Source organism: Amyelois transitella, chromosome Z (assembly GCF_032362555.1).
Source record: "Amyelois transitella isolate CPQ chromosome Z, ilAmyTran1.1, whole genome shotgun sequence".
Lineage (NCBI taxonomy): Eukaryota > Metazoa > Arthropoda > Insecta > Lepidoptera > Pyralidae > Amyelois > Amyelois transitella.
In genome coordinates this window covers 5,062,985-5,089,983 of record NC_083535.1, presented here as the reverse complement: position 1 = coordinate 5,089,983, position 26,999 = coordinate 5,062,985, and the positions used below count along the sequence as shown (strand labels likewise).

The 26,999-nt window shown below is 36.1% G+C and overlaps 1 protein-coding gene across 5 annotated transcripts in view; it reads right to left on the bottom strand.

The window, feature by feature from the left end:
* LOC106133875 (kalirin) overlaps positions 1-26,999 on the bottom strand; it is a 149,516-nt gene that overhangs the window by 78,965 nt on the left and 43,552 nt on the right. For all 5 annotated transcript variants that reach the window (XM_060953913.1, XM_060953915.1, XM_060953914.1 and 2 more), the window contains exons 25-29: positions 26,108-26,240; positions 21,864-22,124; positions 21,022-21,183; positions 20,329-20,411; positions 19,826-19,922 (exon numbers count right to left, since the gene is read on the bottom strand). In XM_060953913.1, coding sequence (XP_060809896.1) covers positions 19,826-19,922; positions 20,329-20,411; positions 21,022-21,183; positions 21,864-22,124; positions 26,108-26,240 — 736 coding nt within the window. The remainder of the gene's footprint in view (positions 1-19,825; positions 19,923-20,328; positions 20,412-21,021; positions 21,184-21,863; positions 22,125-26,107; positions 26,241-26,999) is intronic.

Sequence of the window (26,999 nt, the reverse complement as noted above, 5' to 3'; positions counted from 1 at the left end):
GTTCCCTAACAACCCCTTTGTCTCATGTTCGTATATTCGAACTCACTAATTGTATATCTCCCAATTAATGGCGAATTCCAAGAAAATTGAAGCAATATCAGAGTTTCCGTCGAACAAACTTTCATGCGAACACGCGATTAATGAATCGCTGCGTTCAGTTAATTTCAATTTGACAAATATTATTCGTTCACGAGTTAAATGTAGTTAAATCTAACGTGGTGTACCCGATACTTTAGAATAATGTCACAACATCTCTTTTGCATATATTTCCTAGTACTAATCGAATGAGCTGAACTGAACTTATCAACAACTGTCGTGGACGATTAAGAATGAATAGTTGGCATAGAAAAACATTTCTTAGACCTCTTTCGTAGTCAAATAAAACATATACAAGGCTAGGTATATGTAGGACGTATGAACGTTTTCAAATCAACGAACCGGAAAAATGTTTGAAGGAAAAGCGATTCGGGCGCCGCGCACTTCTGATGCTATACATATAAAAACCTAATTGATTGGTACAGCCGGAGTGATCTGATTTAGATAAGTAATTATATTATTGGTAATAATTATATATTGCTACCTTTTTTAAATATTATCTATTTTCTGTATATATGTACAAATAAATCCTTTGAATAACTGGCGGCTTCTAGAAAGCTTAAACTTTTAATCTTGCCAGTTAAACGAGACCCTCTACTTTTGTTACTATAGTCACTGTCTGTCCCACAGAGGATAAGATGGTATTGAGGAAATACTCGTATTGGTTTGGAGATGATGTTGATGAAATGGTTGAATAATATCCATATAATTAATATCTATTAGTTTAAGCCAGCGTGAAAAGTACCCTGCCTTAAATTTCATGGAGATCGCTTTAGTGATTTTTACGTAAAACATGGACAAACAAACATACACGTTTTTACATTTATAATATCAGTATGGATATTTATTTATTAAATCCTTGACCGGACATTTGTTTGCAGCGTTGTTCCTACCCCTGACATATAAATTAAATACTGTTGCAGTCACACTAACACGCAATAGAACCCGCAGACCAAGAATATTGCATTCCGATGTTACAATTCCAATGAGAACTTATTTGTTTTTTACTTGCATGATTTTTTTATTATTATAATTTAACTATACGGTGTTTAGTTCTTAGAGTATTACTCAATTAATATCAGTTGCGTTTGTTGCACAATTTTTCCGTCAATTATGAAGCAATTTTGTTATGTCGAACGATGGAGCCATAACATTAAAAACTAAAGCGAAGTAATGATTCCTGTTTGAAAGACGATATGACGGCAGCTTGAAAAAAATCAAGGACAATGGATGCATGCAAGCATAATGGATGCGTCATCATAAGTGGAATGTCGGATATGTAATCTGTCGGATATCTTTAATTTCATATTCTTTAAAGAACTGTATTATATAGAAGCCGTAAAAATCAAGGTAATTTTTCATTGCTTGCAGATAAGTTTGCCAAGGTAAACGTTGATTGCGAATGCATTAGCGAATGCTCGTAATGAACTCGAAGGTTTGCTTCGATGTTTGTTTGGGCGAATGACGGCAAATAGAGAGAAAACCGTTTGAACGCGCCCGATACGCTGCGGCGACTCCGTGTTGTTTTAACCTGCGATTCCACTCGGGCCACAAAACAAAAAAATAACAGAAGGGACTTTGTAACCATATAAATTGATAATGACAATACATAGCCGCAAAAGCACTTTATCATAATTATAAAAGACTTGAAAAACATTCTACTGTGGCATAATAAGAATATAAACTGGGTCGCTGGTCCAGTTCGAGCCAGGACTATTTAGGTCCCGGAACCGGACCTAAACTTGTAACCTTAAAGGCTTTCAGTCAAACAGAAACTGTCAACTCTCAACTCAACTGCAAAAAATTTCATCCCAAAAAAAAATTGTTATTTTATATTCAAATGCAACTCATGTTAACCTATGATTTACAAAACTAAAGATTTCAAACCAGACTAGCGCAACATTTGAAAAACTAATAAAACATATCTGTAGTCTTAATATTTTACAATCGAACTATTCAGTGCATGCATACCCAATGCTTTGTTCAGCGAGCTTGTAAAACCGGCAGAGCATAGTTGATGAGTTTCTAAACATGTTTAAACTGAAACTTATTCCTTTAGTCGCTATGTTGTCGACTTCGATTACGTAGAAATGTTAAATTCCACCGCTTCTCTTCACACTCAAAATACAGTTTCGTGAATTGCTCTAAATACTTTGCAAACTCTTTCGGATGAAGTGCAGTCAAATATAACATGATATTAGTAAAGTTGAGTACAAATTTATCCGTATTCAAATTAACCACCATCTCTCTAAAATCCGGAGCAACTCTTGCTCTTTTATATAATTGCTATTATACGACTGAGTAATTCAAATACGAATACAGGTTTGCAGCATGAAATTCCAGGTCTAATGAAAACTTGTTCACAACTATGACTGGTAAAGTGGGAAGCAGTACACAAAAAGCGAGCACGTGCGCGAATCGCGGCGCGGAGGTGAACGCCACGCTCCAATAAATCTGTAAAGCCTTGCGCGCAGGAAAACGCAAAATTATTGAAAGGAAAACGACGCAAAAGAGTCTTGTGATCTGTCTTTTCAGTTGACTTATAGCAATTTTGGAATCATTCATTCTAAAACTAGATGGTAAAAGCCACTGTATTTTCAGGGTAAACTATAAGCTTTGAAATCTCTTGCAATAATGCTAATCGCAAAATTAACTTAAGCTTCCAGAAGAAAGTACGAGTTAAATCCGAACATTGAAATGCAATCAAGATCATAAGTATCACGTATAATTCTGGTCAATTAAACTGTTTTACTTTGTTACTAATTCGTATTAAAAATTATAATATTTTATTTCCAATTAAGAAAGAGGTATCACCAGTCAGTGAACAAGTCAATTATAACAAATTGCAATGCTGTTTTTGGATGTAAAAAACCCTCATCTCTCTCTCAAAATTTATTTACTCTGCATATGGTCCGGTGAATGTCTTTATTACAAATACTCCTAACCAGCATTTCAGGATACAATGTTTTGTTATTTCTTTGAAATGTGAGAAGAAGTGTGAGTTATCATCACAGTTAAGTTATTGTTTTTCTTAACTAATGCTTACTCTGTCATATTTTTCTTGTTCTCACTTTTCCTGAAACCACTTTCATATACCTATTTCATTATTTATACTTCCAAACAATGATTGTTGTTTTTTACTGCGCTTATTTCTATTTGATCTACATTCAAGTAATTTAACTAGGGAGTCCTTATTTTGTTTTAGAGACCGGCCGCAGGATGCTCGGCAATCATCCAATTTGATCCTCCAGCTCCCTAGGCTCGCAAACCCACGGATATGTGTGTCAAGCAATCACGCCCGGTCGCTCCACAACCTTTTGGACTTTAATTTCATTTCGCCGCTTCCGAGATGTTATGTTCACATTGGACAACATATTTTAGCTGCAAATACAGAAGATATAAACGAAAGTTTATCTTTTTATTAAAATAAATTTGTATTTATGCTTTACCCCCTACAACCCTGCACGAACATTATTTTTTTTAAAGATATGCCATGCCAATTTCAATGTCGGATTAATATTATTTTAAACAAATATTGTTAAACAAATTTCAATGTTGGATTAATAATGAAAAGAGTTACCGCAAAGCAACCATTTTAATTCGAAACAGCTAACAACTTCCAAATGAAATTCTGCACGGCACTGTACGCAATTTTGTAAATTAATGAAGTTGATGGCGGCTACACAACAATACCAGTTTTCTGTTTCGATGGACTGCATTAATTTCAAATTAATGTATTGACATGAATATTTCATGTACAGACTCTCTTTTAAACAGGGAGAGTGTTATAATTCATAATTGAAATTAAAATAATTACGATAGCACGTAAGTCTCTTTGTGGGCTTCATGAAGAAGCAATAAATAAAAAAAATTTAAATAAAAATTCCACTTGGTTACAATAACGATCTTGGAAGGCTTCATTCGAAATTAAATTCGATGAAATTAATATAAACCAGTAAAATATCTCCAAAAAGTTGTTAATTAAACCAGCTTGAGGAGTAACTTCTTAAATTTCAAATCAATAATCGATGAGTATTTCAAGACTAGGGCCAAGTTTATTGTCTGTCGATATTACGGGAAAACCGCACCTTTCAACACACATCCGACTACCGGTGTGAAAGGATTTTAGCATGTCGATGCCGATGTCAGCCTACGTCGTTATTTATTGATATAACGACGTATGCTAACATCGGGAGAAACGATTTACGGGTATCGTCACGGCACAAAAACTACTCTTTAATAAGAGAAAGGTGTACCCGTTGGATGTAGCAAAATAAACAACTTGAACTTTACTCTCACTCAGTAAATTTATCTATTAATATATCAGTACAGGCTGGATAGCCAATATATTCGTGGCAGTAATTAAGTGGGCGACTCAAATCGAGCGTTATCGTTATCTGTAGACTGGCATATAGCTGCCAGCGCGAGCATTCGATCACCGTACATGTACGACATAGTAATCGCCTGAAACAACGCACTCTCACATAGTTACATCCGCACAATGACGAGGTTTTTATACTTAAGTAATACTGTGCTCTTACAGTCTTAAAACTAGTACTATTAGTAAAATTTTCATAGCAAATTACTTATCATCATACGTTTTGTTTTCAAAAGCGCTCTGTTCTACAGCTGAGCAAAATATTTCGCTTTTACTTTCCAAAGAATCTTTCTCTTCATTCTGGTGCTAGTCCCGCTAACATTCTCACTTCTGTGAAGAGGAAACCCGACTGCGGTTTTCACTATCAGGGTTATTGCGTACTGGAATATTGTCAACCCTAATGCAATATCTCGCTCGGAGTTCTCAAAGAAAGGGCCTACATGGTTGCGATTGCGAGTATTACGACACTGTAGACCGCAGTGTGTTTGATTCGATCTTAGTGGCGCCCTATCGGTTCAATAATGACACTTTTATTGGCGATTCCACTCCTAAGTACTGTACTGTTGATTAATTGATTTCCAAATCCTCCTTTTGCTTGGGTGTTATAAATATTCTTTTTTTTTTTTAGATTAATTATATAAAATATTTGCTATGATTTTGATTTTTTTCTAAACAAGCTAATAAAAAAGGTGGGAAGAAAGACTGTGCTAGAAGATTAAGTTTTTCGAAAACAAATTTCTAAATAAAATTAAAATCTGGACATGACCGTTTCGAGCCACAAGCGATGTAGGTTTATGTACTTGCCCATCACAGTAAAACAATATTTCTATTTGGTGAGCGGCAACTTTGCTATTTTCAATGGCGCTTGTACAAACTTTTTACTTTTCAAGTAAAACGTAGTATTTTTTTAGTTGTCCTCTCTTACATAGTAAAATTTAAGAACTTAAAATATAGTCGTATTTAATGAGTTTAAAATTAAGCTTTTTTTCATACAATACCATCGTGATCTTTACCACTTCTTAAAAATATTTTTTCTTTGCGTAGGAAACAGGGCCAATAGTAACAAGACCCAATGGCCACATTTAGCTGGATAGCTTGTTGGAACTGATATTTAGAGATATCGCCAGATTGCTGGCCAGTCGTGTATCAGAATCTCAAGTTCCTTTTAACTTTTTGCAATCGCCATGGGATGAAAAGCCAGATGGATCCCCTTAAAAACAATCCTATTCGCCTCTTACGACATTCACAGGAGAAGAGATAGATTTGTCTTACTCTAGCGTACTGGGAACTCGCATTAATAATAATTTAAATAAGGCTGTATTTAAGTGAAAAGAAGATAATTCTATTATCCCATAAAAAGCTTTCATTAGAAGTCGTATTGTGGGATAATATTATTTTAAATCCTTTTTAGTAAACGAAAAATAAATGGTGCGCAACTCCTTCAAGGTTCCATTTTTTATATATATTTTTAACGATAAATTACCGTTTCAGTTATGGACGTCAAAATAACATTGTTGTATAACAATGGCTAGAATAATTGTTCAATATTCTATGTGGATTGATTATTCACAAGTTCTCAAGGAATTTATAGAAATAGGGTGACAAACAAATGCAAGGTGCAGCGTGCCATGCGGGAGGGGAGCGAAATACGAATAATTGTGCCAATGGAAAAGGAGTTTAAATCAAAAGAAGGATTCAAGATTTTTGGGAAATACTATCAGTAAGCACTAACACATACAGAAGGAATTATAATTAAAAACAACACATAAAGCTTATGGTTATGGAATAATAAGACACAATTTTTCGTAGAAAATTTTATTTAAATATAACAAAAAAGTGCAACATCGAGACTGAGTAAAATCAAACACAGTAACATCGAACAATTTGCAAACAAAAATCTACGAGTGCTGAAGCATTTCACATAGCTCGGCCGACCTTTACAATGTTACAGAATGTTTACATCCATTCAGTATCACGTACTGGCGCATGGTTACATCATAAAAATATCGCTTGGTGTAAATCGCTGTACAATGTTTACGTTACAGACGAAAGGGTAATAGTGGCGAGTGCGAGCAGGTGCGAGGACACCGGGGTTAGAGTGCAGCAAGCGCGGGAGTGCAGCGGCGGTGCGCCAGACGCACCTGTCGTTGCTTGCCCTTCAAGAGGCGCGCATGGAAGGAGCCCGGCGTGTCGATGGTGTGCTGGCGGGAAAGCGCGGCGTGCGGCGCAGATACCGAGCTTTGGCGGAACCATGGCAGCGAGATCTTGCGCCGGCTCTTGTGTTGTTTTGGTGCGGGTGGCGGGGTGGTACCCATGACACGCGCGCTCGCTCTGCCGCCCCGCGGTCGCCGCTCGACCGACGCGGCACGCGGCGTGTTCGCCACTGCCGCGTACCGGTCGCTGTCGCCAGCAGTACGCAGCCTCCGTATCGACTACACTTCCCGAATTTGCTCGCTCTCGCCGCAACGCCTTGCGAAGGACGCGCCTAATCCGCCGTGCCGCAGGGGGCGGTCGCAGGACTCTCAAGGGCACAACGAGTGAGTTTGCTGGCCACTAGCCCACTGTTCCCACACTCACCCAACACTTTATCCTTAAAGAAGTCTAATCATCATTGTTAAATAAAATCACTGAAATTTCTTTCTCCGTACTAATAACACGAAAAGAAGAAAAATATACTTCATTGTTAAATAAAATCACTGAAATTTCTTTCTCCGTACTAATAACACGAAAGGAAGAAAAATATATATAGCATTGTAAAAGAGCAAACCGCTGGTTTTTAACACTATAATTAAAGATCGAAATTTGGGTTCTTTATCAATAAGTTATACACTGAAAAGATTTTTCACAATTTCTAAAGGTAATTTTAAGCAACATTGAAGTTACAACCTCGAACTAATCTTTATCAGAAGTACCAACTTATTATTCATTGTTTAATGGTGCAAGATAAGTTCAAGGTACAAGTAGGTATATATCAAAATATCTTAATCACTGTTAATTTAATAATTAATACTTCACTGGTTTACTCAATCAGTCACAGCGATAGACTTCAATTTGTATGGAACAATTCTATGTTTACACCACTAGGGAGGGCTAATATTATACACGAAAATGGACTGAATATTGTTTGCATTCCTCTATGGAAATATTGAAAAGATAAGGAAAATGTCGATATTGTTATCTATTTCGGGAAAGGGCAAGGATTCGGACGGTTAAATGATACTTTTATGGAATTTGACTTTTTCTATCACTTGGGTACTGAATACGCTTTTTGTGTGTACAATAAGTGATAATGTATGTATATAAAGAAGATATTATTTTTTATTTGAATTCTAACGTGAGGTAAGAATTATATTGTGTCAATGCTGCGGAATAGTTTTTAATACGTTCTATTATTATTGACAGGCCCGTATATATAATGTACTAAATATTTTTAGATTGGATCATATTATAAAGGGGGTACAAAAAATTAGGCACTCCCGAAACACGAAAAATTACCTTTCCGGTTTATTAAAAAATACTTCAAATGCACAAGCGAGCCTCTTTTGAGTACTTTGTCAGTCGACGGCAACAAATGTTAATTAAAATGGTGCAAGTGAGTTAACTCGGTACTTTATTAGCGAGCTCAGGCAGGCCTCTGACGTGACAGCCGGGGGCACAAAATAGAAGTACAGATAATCCCATAGAATGAGGATGATACATTTCAATCTTAAAATAATAAGTGACATGTTTCGAAAATATTTTCGATACATATATGTATCTGTATAAATACTTTTATTTGACGCCGCCTTAAGCATTCAAATTGTTTTAGTTAAGTACCTATTTCTGGGGTGTTACTGAAAAAGCAAATAAAATATAGTATTCGTCCTCATTGGCGTTAATGATATGTTCTATCAAGACAGTAGAGGTTCCTCCCACTAGTTCAGAATTTTGAAGATCTTTTTATCACTTGTCAAAGCAAAGAATAAACTAGCGATTATGTGAAGCTTGGTCTCGGAGCGTACCTCCTCTGATCTCTGCGGAGCGGCGAGGAATGAGATGCCAATTAAACCTTCCTTGCTCAGATCCGTCACAATTCGACTAACGATCACTTTACCCCTTAGCCCTTCATCAAAATATATATGATGTCTATTAGAAGGCAGGACGTAGATAACATCAATTATTAAGATGTGAAGAGGAACATTTCAACTGGCTTCTAATAAAATATTAAAAGTGATAAGTTTTGTTAATAAAGAATAGTTTTGAAAGTAGGAGTCGCTAGCGAATTCGATTAAGCGTCTGCAGCCGGAGCCACCACCGAGGTAACATTATGAGTTTTGCAAATTTTCTCAATCTCAAATCTTCCTTATATGTAAAAAATATATTTCCAATTTGCGGAGAGTATTTAAATTTCTTAATTGATTTCGTGAGAAATGTAATCATATCCTTACTCTTTCAGTTATTTAGGATGACAATATTATTCTATCTGTTTGTAAAATAGTAGATATTCTCCTATTACTACAACGCGCAGCCCTCCAAACAATCTAGTGTTGATTGAACGTCCCCTGTGAAAGGTGGCGGAAATTTGCATGTATGTGACTATTGATTGCAGTAGTGGTATCAAATAAGCTTATGTGTCCGAGGTGTGGCCAGACAACAACGGGTGTAAATGAAGGTAATCCCGGCGTCCGGCAAGCTGCCGATACAATCAGGCCAACTATTGTCAAGCTGTTACGTTGACAGAAATCGGGGAGGCTGACGTGGGGAGACAGAGTCTGAAACTATTCTCTGACGATTGTTTGGCCAACGAACGAACTCAGAAACTGTTAGACGTTTCGACAGGTTCGATAGTTCGACGTGTCAACTAACGGTTCGATGACATCATTTTTCACATCGGAACTTTGGGGGACAGGAAAATTTTCCTCTTTGAACGATTCGTTGACATAAAAGTAGGACTCTATTCTAAGGACGAATGGTTCGAAGATGGGGAGACGTCACCATAATTATTTACAGCCATGGAAATTGGAAAAATAAGTCACATTATTCGGTTAGTGTGTGTAGAACTGTAAAGCACACTCGTATGTATTATTATGAATTGATAGAAAGATATACATCTTTCTATCAATTCAAACTTGATGATAAAACAAACGTGCTGAAAAATGTAGCAGAATTTTACATTTTCAACTCGGGCATGTGTTTCAAAACAAAGTGATGGACGACTTCGTTTCCTAGTTCTCTCCTGCACCAATGTACCTACATTAAATGACTAAAATAGATTAAAACAGTTCAATGAAAGTCTGGCAGATTTACATTCCATTTCTGACCGATATATTGCATATTTAAATTATTTTAAAAATCCGTAGCTGACAGCGTTCTTTATCAATTTTAAGCAACTTTCATTATCAGGTTAGTACAAAGATGCCTGTCACGTATATTAAAGCAAAAACAACAAGTCTCTCTCTGTGGTGTCTCTTTCATAAATTTCGTCGATTAAGCGATAGCTTTTGTTTGCACCCATATTTGTTAATTAGGTACTTTTGCATCAAAGCCTCTGTCCTGATCTCAAAGAGAATAGTTACGACTGTTATAAGGGATAGTGTATTCATCAATTTCCAATGGACCGGTCGCCGAGTGGTGTTTGATCAACAATGATTCAATCCGACTACAGCAGATGAACAATACAACATCATTTGGAGGCGGAAGGGGGAGCTAGGGTGGATACTCGTCACTACTCGATATGGACAAATTTCATTACTGTTCCCTCCGAAATTGTGTAAAATTTGCATGTTTATTACAGTTGAAAATTCTCTTTTCAGCGAGTGGACAAAAAAAAATTTACATGCAGATATTATGTCTTTATTTCTTACGGAGTAGCCAAAGCCAACCCCACGTTCAAGTGAATGGCCTATTAATTATTCATTGTTTCTTGAATTCAGAGTGAGTAAAAGAAGAAATCTCAAGATTTTTAGCCTTTCCTTTGTTTAACTTTGGCAATCTGAATAGGGAGAGAAGCGACTGACACACGTTCTTCACAACCAATCCAGCTTGGAAGCAATAACATAATACTATGGAAAATAACATATTGAATATAATTTACACATGAACAAACTTTTTATTGTATTGCACCCATCAATTTAACTTTTCCATTGGGAGTTGCGTGATAGTTGTTGATGTACGAGTATGCTATAATAATAACAAGGCATGTGCCGCCGTTTCTTTACACGATGTTCGTAGTCTAAAATAAGCCAACTCAAAACAATTGAATAAGACTAGTGAAAGACCAGCATAATGTTCTTGTTGGAATTGTAGAGATTTTGCACTAATTTTGAAATATTTAATTTTTTATTAGAATTTTTAAAATAAGGCATTAAAATCGGTTAAGAAAGTTTTGAGATATTCACAATTATGTGAAAATTGAAACTGTTTGCGAGGTCTAATTTCGCGGCAAACGACTAGTATAACTACGAGTATATAATTGAAAATGTAACTCCCTTTTAAGATTAAATATAATATTATAGTAAAAATTCAAGTTAAGAATTCATTTAGATTTCCTCGTTTGACATACCTATTTTGTCAAACGAGGAAGTCTAAATGAAATCCGTAGGATACGCATTTCCTTGGTACCTAGTCTAATTAAAGAGAGTGAATTGGTTTCAATCTTGAGATTAAATAAGCCTCAGAAGCAAACCACACATATCCGGAATGTTCTGGGCGTCTACATGTCAAACTCAAAATTAGCTTTTTTCCAGAAAACATACCTACTTTGTTTTAATAGCAAATGCAATTATTGTATTGAAAAAAGACCTTTCCCGTCCTTTATATTTCGCCTATTCTTATTAGTTTAAGATTTAGCTAGTATTTTAAACGTCTTATCTTAACCGCAAACATACTACGGTTTAAATCTTTTTCTTTCAAAATGTATACCACTAAAGTGTTAGGAGAGTGATGGAACGAATGGGATGTACGGATCAGGTAAAAAGATTTTGGGTCAAAGCTAGAAAGTCAACTACACCTTCTGTCACCCTCTGAAAAGTCCCATGACAAAGTAGAGGGGAATATATTATAGTTATTTTATTGATATTACAGCACAGCTATGCTTGCAGTAAGCAGTGTCTTGTTACAAGCAAATTTTAACGAAAGGTCAAACGCTAAACCGACAAAATACGAAGCATGAAGAATTATGAATGTAGAATATAAGCAAAAGAAATATTTTATGTACGCAGTTCTGTAAATAAACATCAATGCAAATTGACATGTTGTAGCAGAATTTACCTCTAACGTGGATTTTCACCGACTAGTCCTTTTTTTTTTAATTTCACGAATCATAATTTGATCGAAGTGAACCAAACTCTACGCTGACAAACTGGGGAGATATTTCGGAATTTGTTGCCAAGAACGAAAAAATTACGTTCGAAAACGAAATAAAAACTGGGCATATGAACGCACCAGTTTTTATTGGACATCGAACGAAATATTCATCCGTCTCACTGTGTTGCAGTGAGACGACCAATTTTAAAATAGCGGACCGGCAGATACGCTTCGTGAAACGGAACTAACTCGTAAAATTCATTTGCCGTCCGCTGGACAGTTAATTGAAAATCCAGTACAGGCTCTATTGACAGTTGTGGCATGTAAAGTTCATACAAACTGTGAAACTTCTGGGGAAATGCGACTTCATGTATGTCTAAGTTTATCGTGGATCACTGTGAAGCAATAATGCGTCTCTGTAGGACTTCATATCAGTTCACAACAAACAGGAGGCTCCATGGATATGATATTTGCATTAACGCATGGGGAGATAGTCTAATTATGTCGAATGCAATGCAATATTATGAAGGTAATGAAATTCCAGCACGTTAGCTCAATAAAGTAGAATTTTGTTAAAACAGAAATATAAAATTTTGCTTAACTAATCATTTAAAATTTAGAAGATACTTAATTACAACACTTTGAATCCTAGAGTAGACACAATAAAATGCTGTCGCTTTTTGGACTAAGTAACCGTAACCTGTTTAAATCATTAATCGATGGTTTTAAACATTTATTCGCGCGGAAAATTGGAGCGGGCGGTACATTCCCTTTTATTAAAATTAAATGCAAGTAGGTACTTCAGTAGGTATAATCAAATATTTTTGAGAAACGCAAATACCTTTTGTTTGAACGCCCTGGGCACAGGGAACCCAGGGGTGATGACGAGACGTCGCGTCGTTGGTTCTCTGTGCTCCGTTTCACGGTAAAAATCCGGAATTTAATAGCTCTGATTTTCATTGAAACAAGTACATCAAGAAAAAAAGCAACAATAAGGAAAAGTTAAGATTTATAAGAACACTTACAGAATATAACAAAGTTACCACCTAGATGACAAAGGACGGAGTAAAATGTATTTCTTAACCGTTCCGATCACGTAAGAAAACACTAAATAAAAAATATAAACAAACCAATAATCTTATTAATTGTACCGATTTGCAACTCACACTTGGTATAGTTAAAACGTAGCTGAAGAGATTTTTTGTAAGTTTTTAAATCTGACATGAAGCTTGGTCTCCGCATAATTCTCTTGTCTAGATCCCAGGTAACGAGGGTCGCACATAAATATACAATAACGTACACGATCGTAGGATGGGTGCATGCATAAAGAAGCAAGTTCCCGATACAAATAAACGGGTACCGGCGGGATAGATCTGTACAGGTAAAAGGGCACTTTATAGATTTGAGTCTTCAGAGAACAAAAAATATTAAGCCCCATAATAAATATAGTGAAGTGACATTACCTTATTTTTGGAAAGATCTCTTTGCCAGTGTCGATTGTAAATAATTCTGAACAAAATTTAGTTCGGCCTGAAATATAACAGTATTATAGTAGCATGTACTATTTCTTGTAACTGTGTAAATTTCTGTGATATAAAGATATTGCAAAGAAACAAGCAATTATCGAAAGACTGTGTTAAATTTCTCTTCCCTTGTCAATTGCATCATTATAGATTCGATTGTTACGACAAATGAATGCAGAGGTGCATGACTATTGTATTACATCAAAGACTCTAAGATTACTTTAAAAAATCAATGTATGTGTGTTTTTGACCTAAAGACAATGCTAAACGAATTTGCAAAAACTAATGAAGTATTATTTAAATAAATTGTACTAGCACTTTACTGCAAAAATTAAGTCAATAATATTGAAACATAAATATTCCCAGGGGAGTGGAAAGTATCCTGATGAAAAATTCTCGGTTAAAAGCTCTTGGAAATGAAAATTGAAACGGAAATTTTGAAATTAGTAAAAAGAAACTCTGCTCACATTCCTCTAACATGATATCGAAAAAGCCAATGCTGAACATGGGTGGAGCTATTTTATTTGCGAAATGCAAAATCTCTAACGACGTCGGGACGCATAAGGACATGATGAGCCAATCACAAGATAGTGCATGCAGCTGGGACCAATCACGATACTCGAGATATAAATCTTTTTCCTCGGAAAAATTCGGACTAATATTGCCAATAGATGAAATTCAAATCTTGTTATTTACGTTAGCGACATAAGAAGATTTAAAGCTAGGTATATGACGTTTTAAAAGCGTATACATGAGGAATTCAGAAAATAGTGTCGGTGTGCATAAATAACAAATCGAGTAAATGAAGTTCTTACATTTAACAGATATTTTAATTCGCAACTATTGTAGAGGCCGAATAGAAGATTATAATTATTACTTAAAGTGCGGAATAAGGTTCCGCCCGGCACCCTCTCAATTGGGCACACCTTAGTGTCGCAAGCCCGTACAGAGGAAACGAGGAATTTTAATTAGAGCCCATTGAGCCTCGAGTAGCGGACTCGGGTTATTCTTTCAGTTATTGTGCGCTTGTGTGGGCGGCACAGCCATAGACAACGCTAAGTGGGACGGGCGGGCGGTATGCTTAAGATTTTAACATCGAAAAGCAATGGAATTTTGAGATGCGAAGAACTCTTTAAGATCTAGTTACAGATTAGGACCGCCACATAGCTACCCAACACATTGCATATTAATGTTTACCGGGCCGTCCAAATATACGTCTCGTCTTCCAATGCTAATTGGTAACTAATTGGAAGCATGAAAGCCCTGTGGCTACACAATTGTCCTAATGTCAGCCTGACTGAACACGGATCAATCGAGTTACAAGGCAATATTATATGCGTCAAATCTATTCAACCGCTGTTGATAGTTAACGTTCGGTGATTCGATTAATTAGTGGTACTGCTAATTATAATGGCTCTATGTGGATAATACGTGGGTAATATGATCAGAAAACGCTATGTAGCATGAAATAGCTTGTATGTTTATGCTACATGACTATTGCTACACATGGCCGGTGCCATTTCTCCAACACTGTAGTATTATTTCATAACAAAACTCTTGGAATAGTGTGGAAATTATGATAAAAAAAAAACAGTGAGGCTTTTCTAGACAGACCTCCAGCAGATTATATTAAATCACACTTTTAACACACCTTTGCGTAATAATTTCTTACTCTCGACCGTTCTTATTGCTATTATTTTATTTTAGACTATCTTTAACGAAAAGCAAACTCAAACATATCACATCTTTTCCTTACAGGTTAGGCAGAGTCACTAGTCATAAGAGTCGAAGGCAACGCTTTATTTGATAAAAGTTAGTTAAGATTTAATTCGATATCGATTTTAATCTCGTTCAAGACCAAAAGACTGATGAGCTCTTCATTGACTTAGGAATATGTTGGAAGCAAACAACCTGAATACACAAGTCGCAAGTTTGAAGGTCACTGCCGGCACGAGTAGAGCTGGGTGGTAGTCTGCAAACAACGCAGTTTCCTGGCATTCCGCCAACTAAGCCACTTGAAATTTAACTACATTATTGTGTTAGTTCAGTGCTTGTAACAATTAAACTTGCTGCTTAGCACAAGTAACGACCTAACATATATAGGATTATGGAATATAATTTTCGAAATAATTAGATTTAATGTTAAAAGGCAAAGCGACTGACTTATCTATCAACGAGCAATAAGAATATTTAAACTGATTTAGCAAAAATCATAATGATGTACAGAAAGAATTTTCGGATAGTCCCACGATCAAACACAATGATAACAATGGCGATGAGTAGACATAATTACGTCACATATTTTGAGAGTAAGTCGAGCGAATGGAGTTAAACATAATTAATGGAGTGGGTGGTTTTTGTATTCTCATTTTCATAAACAAGCTAGGTAAAAACAGGACTGATTTTCTATACATACATCATAAAATCACACCTCTTTCCCGGAGGGGTAGGCAGAGACTACCTCTTTCCACTTGCCATGATCTCTGCATACTTCCTTCGCTTTATCAACATTCATAACTCTCTTCATGCAAGCTCGGCGGTTTTGGGTACTATTGCCCTGACCCTTTACCAAACGTCCTTAATTTGATCAAGATACGTTCGTCTAGGTCTTCCCACTCCGAGCTTTCCCTTTACACTCTTCTTGTATATCTGCTTAGTCAACCTGCTTTCATTCATCCTCTCCACATGACCAAACCATCTTAACATACCCTTTTCTATTCCTGTAACTACATCTTCTTTAACATCACAACATTCCCTTATCACGCTGTTCCTTATCCGGTCACTCAATGTCACACCCATCATGCTCCTTAACACTCTCATTTCCATTGCATTTACTCTGCTTTCGTGCTTCCTTTGCCCTACCCACCTTTCACTCCCATACATTAATGACGTCAGTATAACCTGGTCGTCGGCATAGAGCAGACATTTGACGAGTAACTCATTCATCCTTAATCCTCTTTCAGGCTCTTTCAAATTTGTTTTGACAGACAACTATCCATAAATAGGTTGAACAGCTACTGTGACGCAACACATCCTTGCTCAATCTTCCACTCAGTGGGCGCTCCGTTTATCCTGACACAAGCACTCGAATCCTCATATAAGGATTTCAGTACTCGGATCAAGAGACTGCTCACCCCATGCATAGAAAGTGCTGACCACAATTCATTCCTCTCAACTCTGATTTTCTCCTCGTCATGATCATCATCACCCTAACATAAATACCCTAGCCGAATATGCATGAAAAGAGTAATGAGTGTGGAAGAAGCGGGAGAGGTCTGTAAGGATCGTAGCAAGTGGAAATCCATGCCTACCCCAATGGAAAACAGGCGTGATGGTATGTGGAATTGAAATAATAAAAAAATTTCCTTATATTCAATAAACTTCGTCACATGATTTTCAAGTTTATTACAATTTATTCTCCTCGATGACATGCCGGTACACAAAGTACATAGTTTTCTTTTTGGTTCTCTCAATTCACTATCTGGCAATATATCACACAGGTATCTTACTATGACCCCAAGCTTCCAGGACAGACAAACTTAACAGACCAAAATTCAATCAACTTACAGTAAAACATTGTTTTTAACAAATCCGTTTCGATTGAAAGATTAACGGCTCTCCCCACAGGTGCGTTTATCAGCCGGTCACACGGAATACATAATTGCAATGTCTGGGTTCAGTACAGTGGGCTTCATAGATACACAACGGTCTACCATTTTATCGTTGGTACGATGTTACGAAAAACTTATCTTTCAAAGATATCTTTCAAATAAAGAACACATACTATAAAAAACGTATTACAGAATGTCAAGGGATATACTTCCCTACAAACCCAGACAGTTTTGGGGTATCAGTTTCACCGCAATCAATGTTTACAGTTTTACTGGTCAATAGTAAAAGTAGTAAAAATTTGGAAAAGATCGTTTAAAGTCTCTTTCGCAATTTTTTTTACTTACTTTAAGATATAGGGGCTAATATCAGTACAGTAATTAAGGAGGCGACTAAAAAATTTTGTAATTAAAAAACTAAAAATTAATCGGCTAAGGCAGCTTTTAGACTGTACGCTTAGTAGAATTTTAAGAGTAGTTTTAAATTTATTTAAAAATACATAATTGCATAGAAATAACTTAGAACTGTTGTTAAGATTAACATAACTTAACATCGAAATTAGTTTTATATTATTCCGATACTCAGGGTGAGTGGTTGGTGGTGGTTTTATTTAATAAATCAACAAAAAATTAATAATCAATCAATCAAAAACTAATAAGTTATGTTAAGCTCTTTAAGTTAATATTAATTTGGCGGTATATTACGAACATCCTTTCGTTAGTTGTAGATCTGTGATCAGTTTAGACCGGACATAAGCAGGTAAACTCCGCGACTTTGCCAACTGAATAGCGTGTCCAAAGCGTGTCATATTTATTCTTTCAGAAGTTATAACAAACGTCAGCTAAAATGATTGATTGTATTTTATCTGTTTATTTTACCTACAATATATACAAAGTTGGTCAAAATGAGGGATTAAATTCACGTTAACTTTACAGTTACCCGAAGAATCCTCGATTTACGTAAACAGACCAATCGGTAGCAGCCTTAATCTAGAGATAGATATTAACGTCAGCATGCTCGCTTGAAGTTACGAAACGTTTAGTGGGAATAATTCCTTAATAAAATGAGCCTTCAGGCCGGGACGCGAGCGAAAATATCGAGGCAGCAGTTTCGCAGATAATCAGTGGCTATTTTGGTGAGCTGCCTTAATTGGACCGGTGGTTAGCGATCCGAAAACCCGATCGCGGCCGGCACTTTTAAACCTATGGATTATAATTTGATGAAACATCGATATGTAGCTATTTTTAAGTCTAAATATCTGTATAGCATATTAAAGGTTACATTTCTTTGGAGTAACAATGAAGATAAGAGTAAATTGCTTTAAAAGCGCGCTTGGTCTTACTGTACCGTGAGTTTGTTAACGCTACCGCTTCATACATAGCGAATGATTAGAACTTGGTAATGCCAATTTTATAAAAGAATCATCATAAATTGACGGAAATTTCAATTTCAGACTCGTAAAGATCGAGTTCTGTAACAAAAACGTTTAACTTTTCATTTGATGTACGACAGCTTGCGCTATCACGAGAAATGGACGAAAATTTTTAAGGAAACTTTCAATGTCAGGTATGAAACTGAAAAACAAAGTTAGCGCTTCGCCTTCTATAATTTTCAGGAAATACTTGTTTTGAATGCAAGAAGAATGGAATGCAAAGGAAGTGAATTTTTCGTAAATTTTTTTTTAACGGGCAAAATGAGTATTCATAATGATGCTTTTCATCAGCAACATCCAAATCTCATTGATGAAGATATTGTGAAAATATTCATGTGCCCCTAATTCCAAAATATCATTTAAATGAGCAGTACTTGGGTGTGCTCAGAGGACGTCAGAAAATCCATATAACTTTTGTAAAAAAAAAAAAAGAGAACGGGGAAATATTGGATATTGAGCATATTACCAATATATACGAATATTAAAGGTCTCTATAGAGGGAAAATCAGTCTGCCAACTCCAATTGAAAACAGGCATGAGGGTATGTGTCTATGTAAAACGATTAAAAGGCACCAAAAATACCTATGTTTGATTTCAATATTTGATAATATAAAAATTCAATATTTCTCGGAAACGCATATTATCGGGAACGAGACGCGTGCACCTCACAGGGATATTAACTTGTCGGGAACTGAATTCCCTGAAATCGCTAAAGCTTGAATAAATTGCGAAAAATATTGTAAATTCCCTTCCTAATAATTCTAAGAAAATATTACACATATACGTAGATATTGGCACGTAAGTATCACATTATGTTACAGTTATGTTGAGTTTTATTTATTCATTATTTTTCAAATTTTATTTATGTAAATTTCACTGCTTTTATTTCATAAATCAATCAATCAATGTTTAAAGTAATTGATGACGATAAGTCTGTTATTGCGAATACATACATAATTGGCGACTTAATGTCATTTCAAGTTTTGTCCTGAGACATATGTGTATGCTTGTCTATGACACCGGAGGTCCCGGGGTCGAATCCCGGGAAGGGCATGATGAGAAAAAAACTTTTTCTGATTGGCCTGGGTCTTGGATGTTAATCTATTTTATTATTAAATATAGTATCGCTGAGTTAGGATCTCGTAACAAAAGTCTCAACTTTACTTCGAAGCCAACTCAATCTATGTAATTTGTCCCGTATTTATTCATTTACCTACCTAATACAGCCGTGAAAGTAAAGTGAGAAGATAGAAAAATTGAAATAGCGTAGATAATAAATGATCTTGATGAAGACTGAATCTATTAATAAACCTATAGATGCAAAATTAAGCGAAGACCTGAATTCTATACTATAAAGGTAAAGTATGTGTGACTTTATTTGTAAGTAAGAGCTAATTTTCGAAAATACTTACAAATCATGAAAATTCATTTTCATCGTTAAAAAGGTACATTATCTGTGGGTAGTTGAGGCTATGTATGAGTAGCTTATATCACTAGACTAACCTTATCCGAGTCTGTAGTGTTCCCGCTGCCGAAGGACGCGAGGGAGTTCCTGTCCAAGTTCTCCGTCGTGTCGTCCAGCAATGTCTCCTCAAGGTCCCTGTTCAAATATACTTCACATGTAGATATATCAAGCAGGCCATGATGTCGTTTAAGGTGCCCGAATGAGAAAGCTTGATGTTAAGGTGTAATTCTATGGCTACGTACCATTTACATTCCTTCAGTTATATACATTAGTTAAATTACTAACCGAGCTCAATTTAATTTATGCGTATCTTATGCTTAGAATTAGATTCTCCTGTAAAGTTGGTAACATAAGCGGGACCAAGGCCAGAAGGTTAATACTATCACGGCTCATGCCGTCGTTATAATTTCTTTTGATATGATGTTCCTTTTTTATCCACATTCTTCGTCTCTATTTCTCCCTCTCTCACTCTTTCATGATCATATAATTTTATTATAAGCATAATATAATTCTGAAGAGTAATTTGATGACATTAGCTGACCTGCTAGATCTCTGGGAGCTGGTGGGGCGCACTCGCGGCGGACTTCGCGGCGGTTGCTGTAAGGCGCCGCTGAAGTACGTTTCCTGGAAAAAAGATAACGTTTTAAAACTAATTGAAATTTAATTGAATGAATTAATGTTATATTTATGCAACTGAAACGTTTGCAAAATTTAGTCATCAATTCTGCCTTCGTTGGATCTGATATAATAAATATGTTAGCAGTTTTATAGATCCGGAGCTATTTTATATTTTATATAACTCCTTACTTTGCATAAAATGATAACAATAAACCGCACCCTGGGGGTCTATCCACAAACGATGACAATTCATACGACTTGTCTTTCGTTATCTTTTTGGTTAACCCTAAAGCTACAGGTTCTCTGCTTAACCCAATGGTAGACTTTTAGATATTGCTACGAGTATTAGCATTACCTAAGTTCGCCTATTGTACTTCAGTGTTACAATAAAGAATAAATAAAAAAAAGAATGAAATTAAGACATATCTATATCTTTTTAACCCCCCTGGCGCTGTGCGGTATTCACATAATTTTAATGTAAGTACAAGAGTGAATGAAGTAGTGGGTTCACTGACAAGAGTAAATAAAGCAGTGGAAAGATGTAGTTTCTCTGCCTTCCGCTCTGGGAAAAAGGCATGATTTTATGTATGTAAGAGTAAAGCAAAATTTTTCTTACCTGTATGACCTCCCTGAGACGGCGCACCCAAGTCTGCTTAACTTCCAGCGAAGGCGCCTTCAGCACGATGCGGCAGTCGCTGGCCATGGGCTCGCGGCCCGTCCACACGGAGAACTTGCACTCGTCGCCCTCTATGTGCTCCGTCACGCCCAGCTCCGATGTCTGGTTGGTCAGTCAGTCGATATCGTTATTTAATTTTTTTATTAAATTATTTATAAAATTGCATCAAATTCGATGGTTAACTTTCCGCGGTCATACAAAGGTCTGTTCTTAGATTCAATTCCCGTCATACATGTAAAAAATTCCTACTCGACATCATTCTTCATCATCATCCCAAGAGCCGAAGGAGATCTACTGTAAGACATAATGAAAACCACCATAGTGGATTAATATCATATTATTCACTAAAAATATCTAAACATCATCGGATTCCTCTCGCAGATATGAATCGTAGAAGTGTTGTTCATTGTTTAATACTCATTGGTAATAGCCACACTATTCCGTGCGAGAGTTTCTTTATCAACGATATGTTTACAAACATTAGTGTAGCAAGACACGCGACCTGGGTTCCTAAATTTGTTGTGTCCACGTTGTCGCCACGCTCTAGTAATATGTCACATTGAAATTATTCTAAAAGTCAACTAAAAAGCACGTACATTAACTACATATGTTCTAACTTCTAATAAAAACAATGAGTATTCATTTCTTCGGTTAACAATCATCATATCTAATGTTAAATAAGATCTATTTGTAATAAACACCTACTGTTACGACGCACTGAACCTCCCACCCATTTTTGCAGAATCCTGCTAAACATTTCAAAATCATTACAATCCACTCACCATAAACTTAGTCTTATAAATGTACTTCGCCTTGCCGTGGGAGTCTTTGACTTCTTTAGCGAGTAGCAAATGCAGATCGAACAAGAATACGCGTCGCTCGCGACCCTTCTTGATGATCTGCCGCAGGTCCCACACGTGGAACGAGTCCTGAAGGACCACCTCGCCCAAGCTGTCGGTGGGCACGTCGCAGCCCTCCAGGAGAGAAAGGTGCATAGCATCATTCGCCTTCTTCGGCACCGATAGCATTACTTCCAGTCCGTCCTGTTGAATACGAACAAAAAATTACGAAATGCTTACAGCATTGGGATCATCAGGATTGGGTGATTTTATGTATGTATGTATTGAGATCAATAAAGTGTTAAATAAAACTCTGTGATCAACACGCCTCTAATTTAAGTCATTAAAATCAAAATGTCTGCAAGCTACTTTATTCCTGTTTGGTTTAGTCAAAATACAAGATACAAGATTAAATCACAAGGGGTCTGATTACTTGGTATCTGTTGTCTGTTCGACTTTTAAAGACTTTCTCTTAATCACCATCTGATTTAATGTTTAGCTAAGTAAAGCAAATAAAAACACACTAAATAGTTTAATTATGTCGTTTCCAGTGTACACAAGTATTACACAAACAGTGCACACACCGAATTACATACAACGTAATGTTTGTATAGAGACTACAAATGTTTGCCCTTGCTGAATAACTCGGGGCAAACAAACCCCATGGCTACATTACTGAAAGCGAGTGATTAGAACATATTGTCATTAGATTGTTTGCATTCAGAAGTCACTTCTTCTATTGACAGTAACAAAGTGGGTGATTTTAGGAATAGGTTGATTAGATGAAATATTGGAATGCTTAGATCAATTTAAGAGGATTTATTACAATAATATTAATATTTAGCATGACAATACAAAACATACGATATTGTATAAATACAGAAATTTATAATAAGGAAAATCATTTTCATCAAAATAAGTTGGGTTAGGTTATTTCATCGTAATAGGCGCAACTAACACATGGCTAATTATATTTGTTGGATACTAATCATATTGCGGCAAAAACGTAAAGCTACTCATAAATTATCATTATCACCACACAACTGCTTCTATGAAAGTAAACGATAGCAAAATAACGTTTAAATTAAAGTAATTGCCAGTTTTCAATACAAAAATGACTATACGTACTAAACTGTTTTCCGGGACCAGGGGGCCGATGCGATTGCCCCTGTTTTGGTTTAAAAGATACTTTAGCATCATCGCGTCGAAATAACAGCCAATTTTGAACACCATCACACTAATACGCGCACTCACCGACAAGCACTTGTGCACTGTTGGTATCACTGACTAAATAAGGAAAACATTAGCAAAACTAATAATGATATCTGTACAGGGCAGGAACAGGGCTCATACTGGACGAAAATAAACAGGCCGATATGTAATAGGCTTGTAGGACGCCATTAGGGCAGAGCCGTGATAGTGCATCGTGCATCATACGGCGTAAGCACTCACTTTCGCTATCTTGACATACTGCTATTAATAACGCGTATAAATACAGATTGATGGTTGTTTAACTTCACCTAGTATTGTATTATACTTTTAAAAGAAAAAAGGTCACGAGCTCTCAAGAGTCTGTTAAACAGGTCAAATATTTGCACACCATGTAAAGTAACATGTATGCTGTCTTTCGCATCCCCGAAGTTTAGAAAGATTAGACTATAATACAAGAGATAAAAGATAATTTCCAAGTGGTAACCAATTCTAAAAATAATGTAGAAATTAAGTGTTGAGATTTGCTCGAGCCAACGTAAATAACACACTCAACTAGGCAGATGATGAGACACTGGCTATTAGTTGTTTTTTTTAATTAAAGTTTTAATTGTAAAAATCCCAATGAGGATAAAGGTATTGGTCACTTTGACTTCTATCTTTTCCAACGGAAGGACAGACGTCAGGTTTCCCAGTACCCGGTGAGTACACGTAAATGAGTCAGCGTCGAAACTAGTTCACGCGATCACAAGGACATACCTAAGCTGTACCTGTATCAAAACTAGTGTATGTTCTGTAATTTTTATGGGCAAATTGCACAGTATTAAATTTCTTCGCACCCATATTTCTTATTCTTGATTATAGATTTGATTGTAGTAACATTCCCGTTTTTAGATATAGGCCATTTACCCAGCGTGCGTCCTTACTTTTTAAGTAAAGTTTTACAATTTGAAGGCCCTAGTTTAAAAAAATACTGTCCGTGTTTCGATTATTAGTCAGTTATACAAAACCACAAAAATCATGAAAATAGTCACTGATGTTCATTGGTCCCAAAATGCCCGACTTAGACTAGGTGATTATTTGGATTACGACATAGTTATAATACCACAATCGCTTGTAAGTGAGTGCTACAATATCATAATGCCGCCAGGATTACTGATTAGCTATTGTTAGAGTCGAGACGTGTTCGGCACCTAGGATGTAAAAACTTAATGTTTAGTGACTTCGACGTGATTCGTATAATCAAAAAAACTCAAGTGGAATTTTTAGTTTAAGCTTAGACGTAGTTTATTTATTTTTCTATTTGAAAAACCTTCGAAGTTACAAAAGCAGTGATAATAATTTCAAAATTGTTGTTAAGAATGGTGTTACAATCTCTATTCTTTATTTAGGTAAAAATGGATAAACCGAAAACACTATTATTTACTGTTGATGTAATCATATAAATGCAAAAAAATATAGAATTACAAATAAACAAGCCAGTGTAATCTTTAGGGCGAAAGCATCTATTTAAAAACATCATGTTCCGCGTGGAGCGGAGTCTAGGCTATAAGCTAGTCCCCTAATAAACGGTGTATGTCTATGTGATACGGCAAATGGTAAACATGAATAAGGAAACAAATAAGGAAGGATAGCTTAATAACAACAAGATCAAGCAGTAATTACAACGTAACAGTGTTGCCACTCTTTAGTAAAATACGGAGGAACATTGGAAAAAATATATTTTACGAAAATATAACCCTAATATCTAACCTGTGTAATGTTAACTAATTACAAAGAATATCATGTCTCAATAACAACGTAAGTCACGCCTTTTAGCCGGAGAAGTTGACAGAGACTACATCTTTCCGCTTGCCATGATCCTTGCATACTTCTTGTAATCATGTTTCAAAGCGGTCCCAAAATCAAAATACAGGCTTTCAGGTACGATCGACGAAACGAAGGATACGAATATGTAACTAAATTATTCGTACACAATTTCACTTTAACAATACAAAAAAAATACAAGTGGACATTACACTACATCATACAGCACGGTGTTTAAATAAGTTAAATGCTAATGTATATGCTAAGGTAAACGAGAGAATCCGCTTCAAAGGAACGAGGAAATTGATGCAAAGGAAAAATTCCAATAACTGCACGACTACTTACTAAATATTTGTCGCACGTGACCACGGCTTGTTACTATCTTCTGTTTTGGGACACTGCGTGACCATACCAATCACTTGTTGGCATAGATATATTTACGCGTTTGTTTCTAGCCGTGCAGCGAAGACTGTCGTTATCTTATCACACGTAATCTTAACGTAAATCCAGCTGATAGCGATGTCTTTGTTGCCACTTTTGTGTAATGTGAAATCGATAAACAATATTATGTTGGTACATAGAATCTTAAAGTAACCTAAACCTAATGGAACTAAAATCCTGACTATTTAGATTTGTGACGCTTTTCTCCTTATTTAAGAAGTCAATCATATTTCACATTGTCTTCCTTATTGAAATAAAATAATATTATTTTATTTCAATTAATACTTATTGAATTAATATAAAATAATTATTTTCTACAATCTAAAATGTTAGGCATATTATGGTATTAAGTTTAGCGACACCTTTTTTTTATTTGATGATCTACAGCATATACTGACAGAGCCTTCGCCAAGAAGTGTGAGGCTCTAAGAACATTTCTTCTAGTAATTGGATCAAAAGCAAAACTCAATTAGAATAGCTACCACATCTTACCCAATTCGAAAAAATAATAAAATAAAATTCTCTACATTTGTGTTGTCGTTATTTTCACTCTTGTCGTTTTGTCTGGATGACCAATTTTCTTGCAATTTCGCACCCACCTTATTTATAAGTAACAAATGGGTCCATTCACCTTGGACAAGAAAGCATGGGGACATGATATTTGGGATAAACGACTTCTTTACGTGAGCGAAAGCTAGCTAAAGCTAACTAATAAATGAATATAATCGTACCTTAATTTCGCCTTGTCCCTCCGCACAGCAAGCTTGCAGGTCTTTGAGGAGAAGTTGGTACTTGGTGATGCGCTGCACTGGCTTGATCAGGTACGCGGCCAGGGGGTGTTCCAACTTCTTCTTGCGTTGTACCCTGTTCAAATATGTTTGAGTTCAAATGTATGCGATATGATGCACAGCGTAGCGAATCACGAGCCGATAAGAGATACAATCATAGTATTTTTTTGAACAATAAAATAACAAGTACACTTAATTCACAAATAAAAATATATTTTCCGAACAAGGGAACGGCACGGTAACGGTTTTGGTATGGCGCGACAGGAAGGCGAGACGTTAATAATTATGGCGATTAGATTCTAGTTTAAATGTGACGATAAGGACGAGAACGAGCCGTTATCATAATAGTTTACTAATGGGCTGGAGGCGGTGCATCAGTCTTCTATGAACATGTCGAATAAACATGAGGATTAACTACATCCAATGCAGTCTTAAATCTAGGGTGACGAATGAAACCAGCGGGTGTTCGTTACAGCCGCATTGTGCTGAAATTTCAAACAATTTTCTAAATTGCGGGTTAAGTATAAGCATGTTGTTTCGCTCATAAAAGTTTGTACAACTTGTATGCTATTATGTTTTTAATATAGTGTAACCATTTGGACCCAACATTCTAAATAAAAATTAATGACGTGCTTATCCAACATGCTTTTGAGTGTGTGTGAATAGTTATTTCTATCGGTATAAATATTTTCCAAATTACTGATACTATCTACTATGATACAGACCAGCGACCCGCCCCGTCTTCTTACGGACCAGAAAACCTCTTTCCCGTCTACAACTTTCTGTGATTAGCGCATACATAAAGACAGAGAAAATATAGGGACTTTATAATATG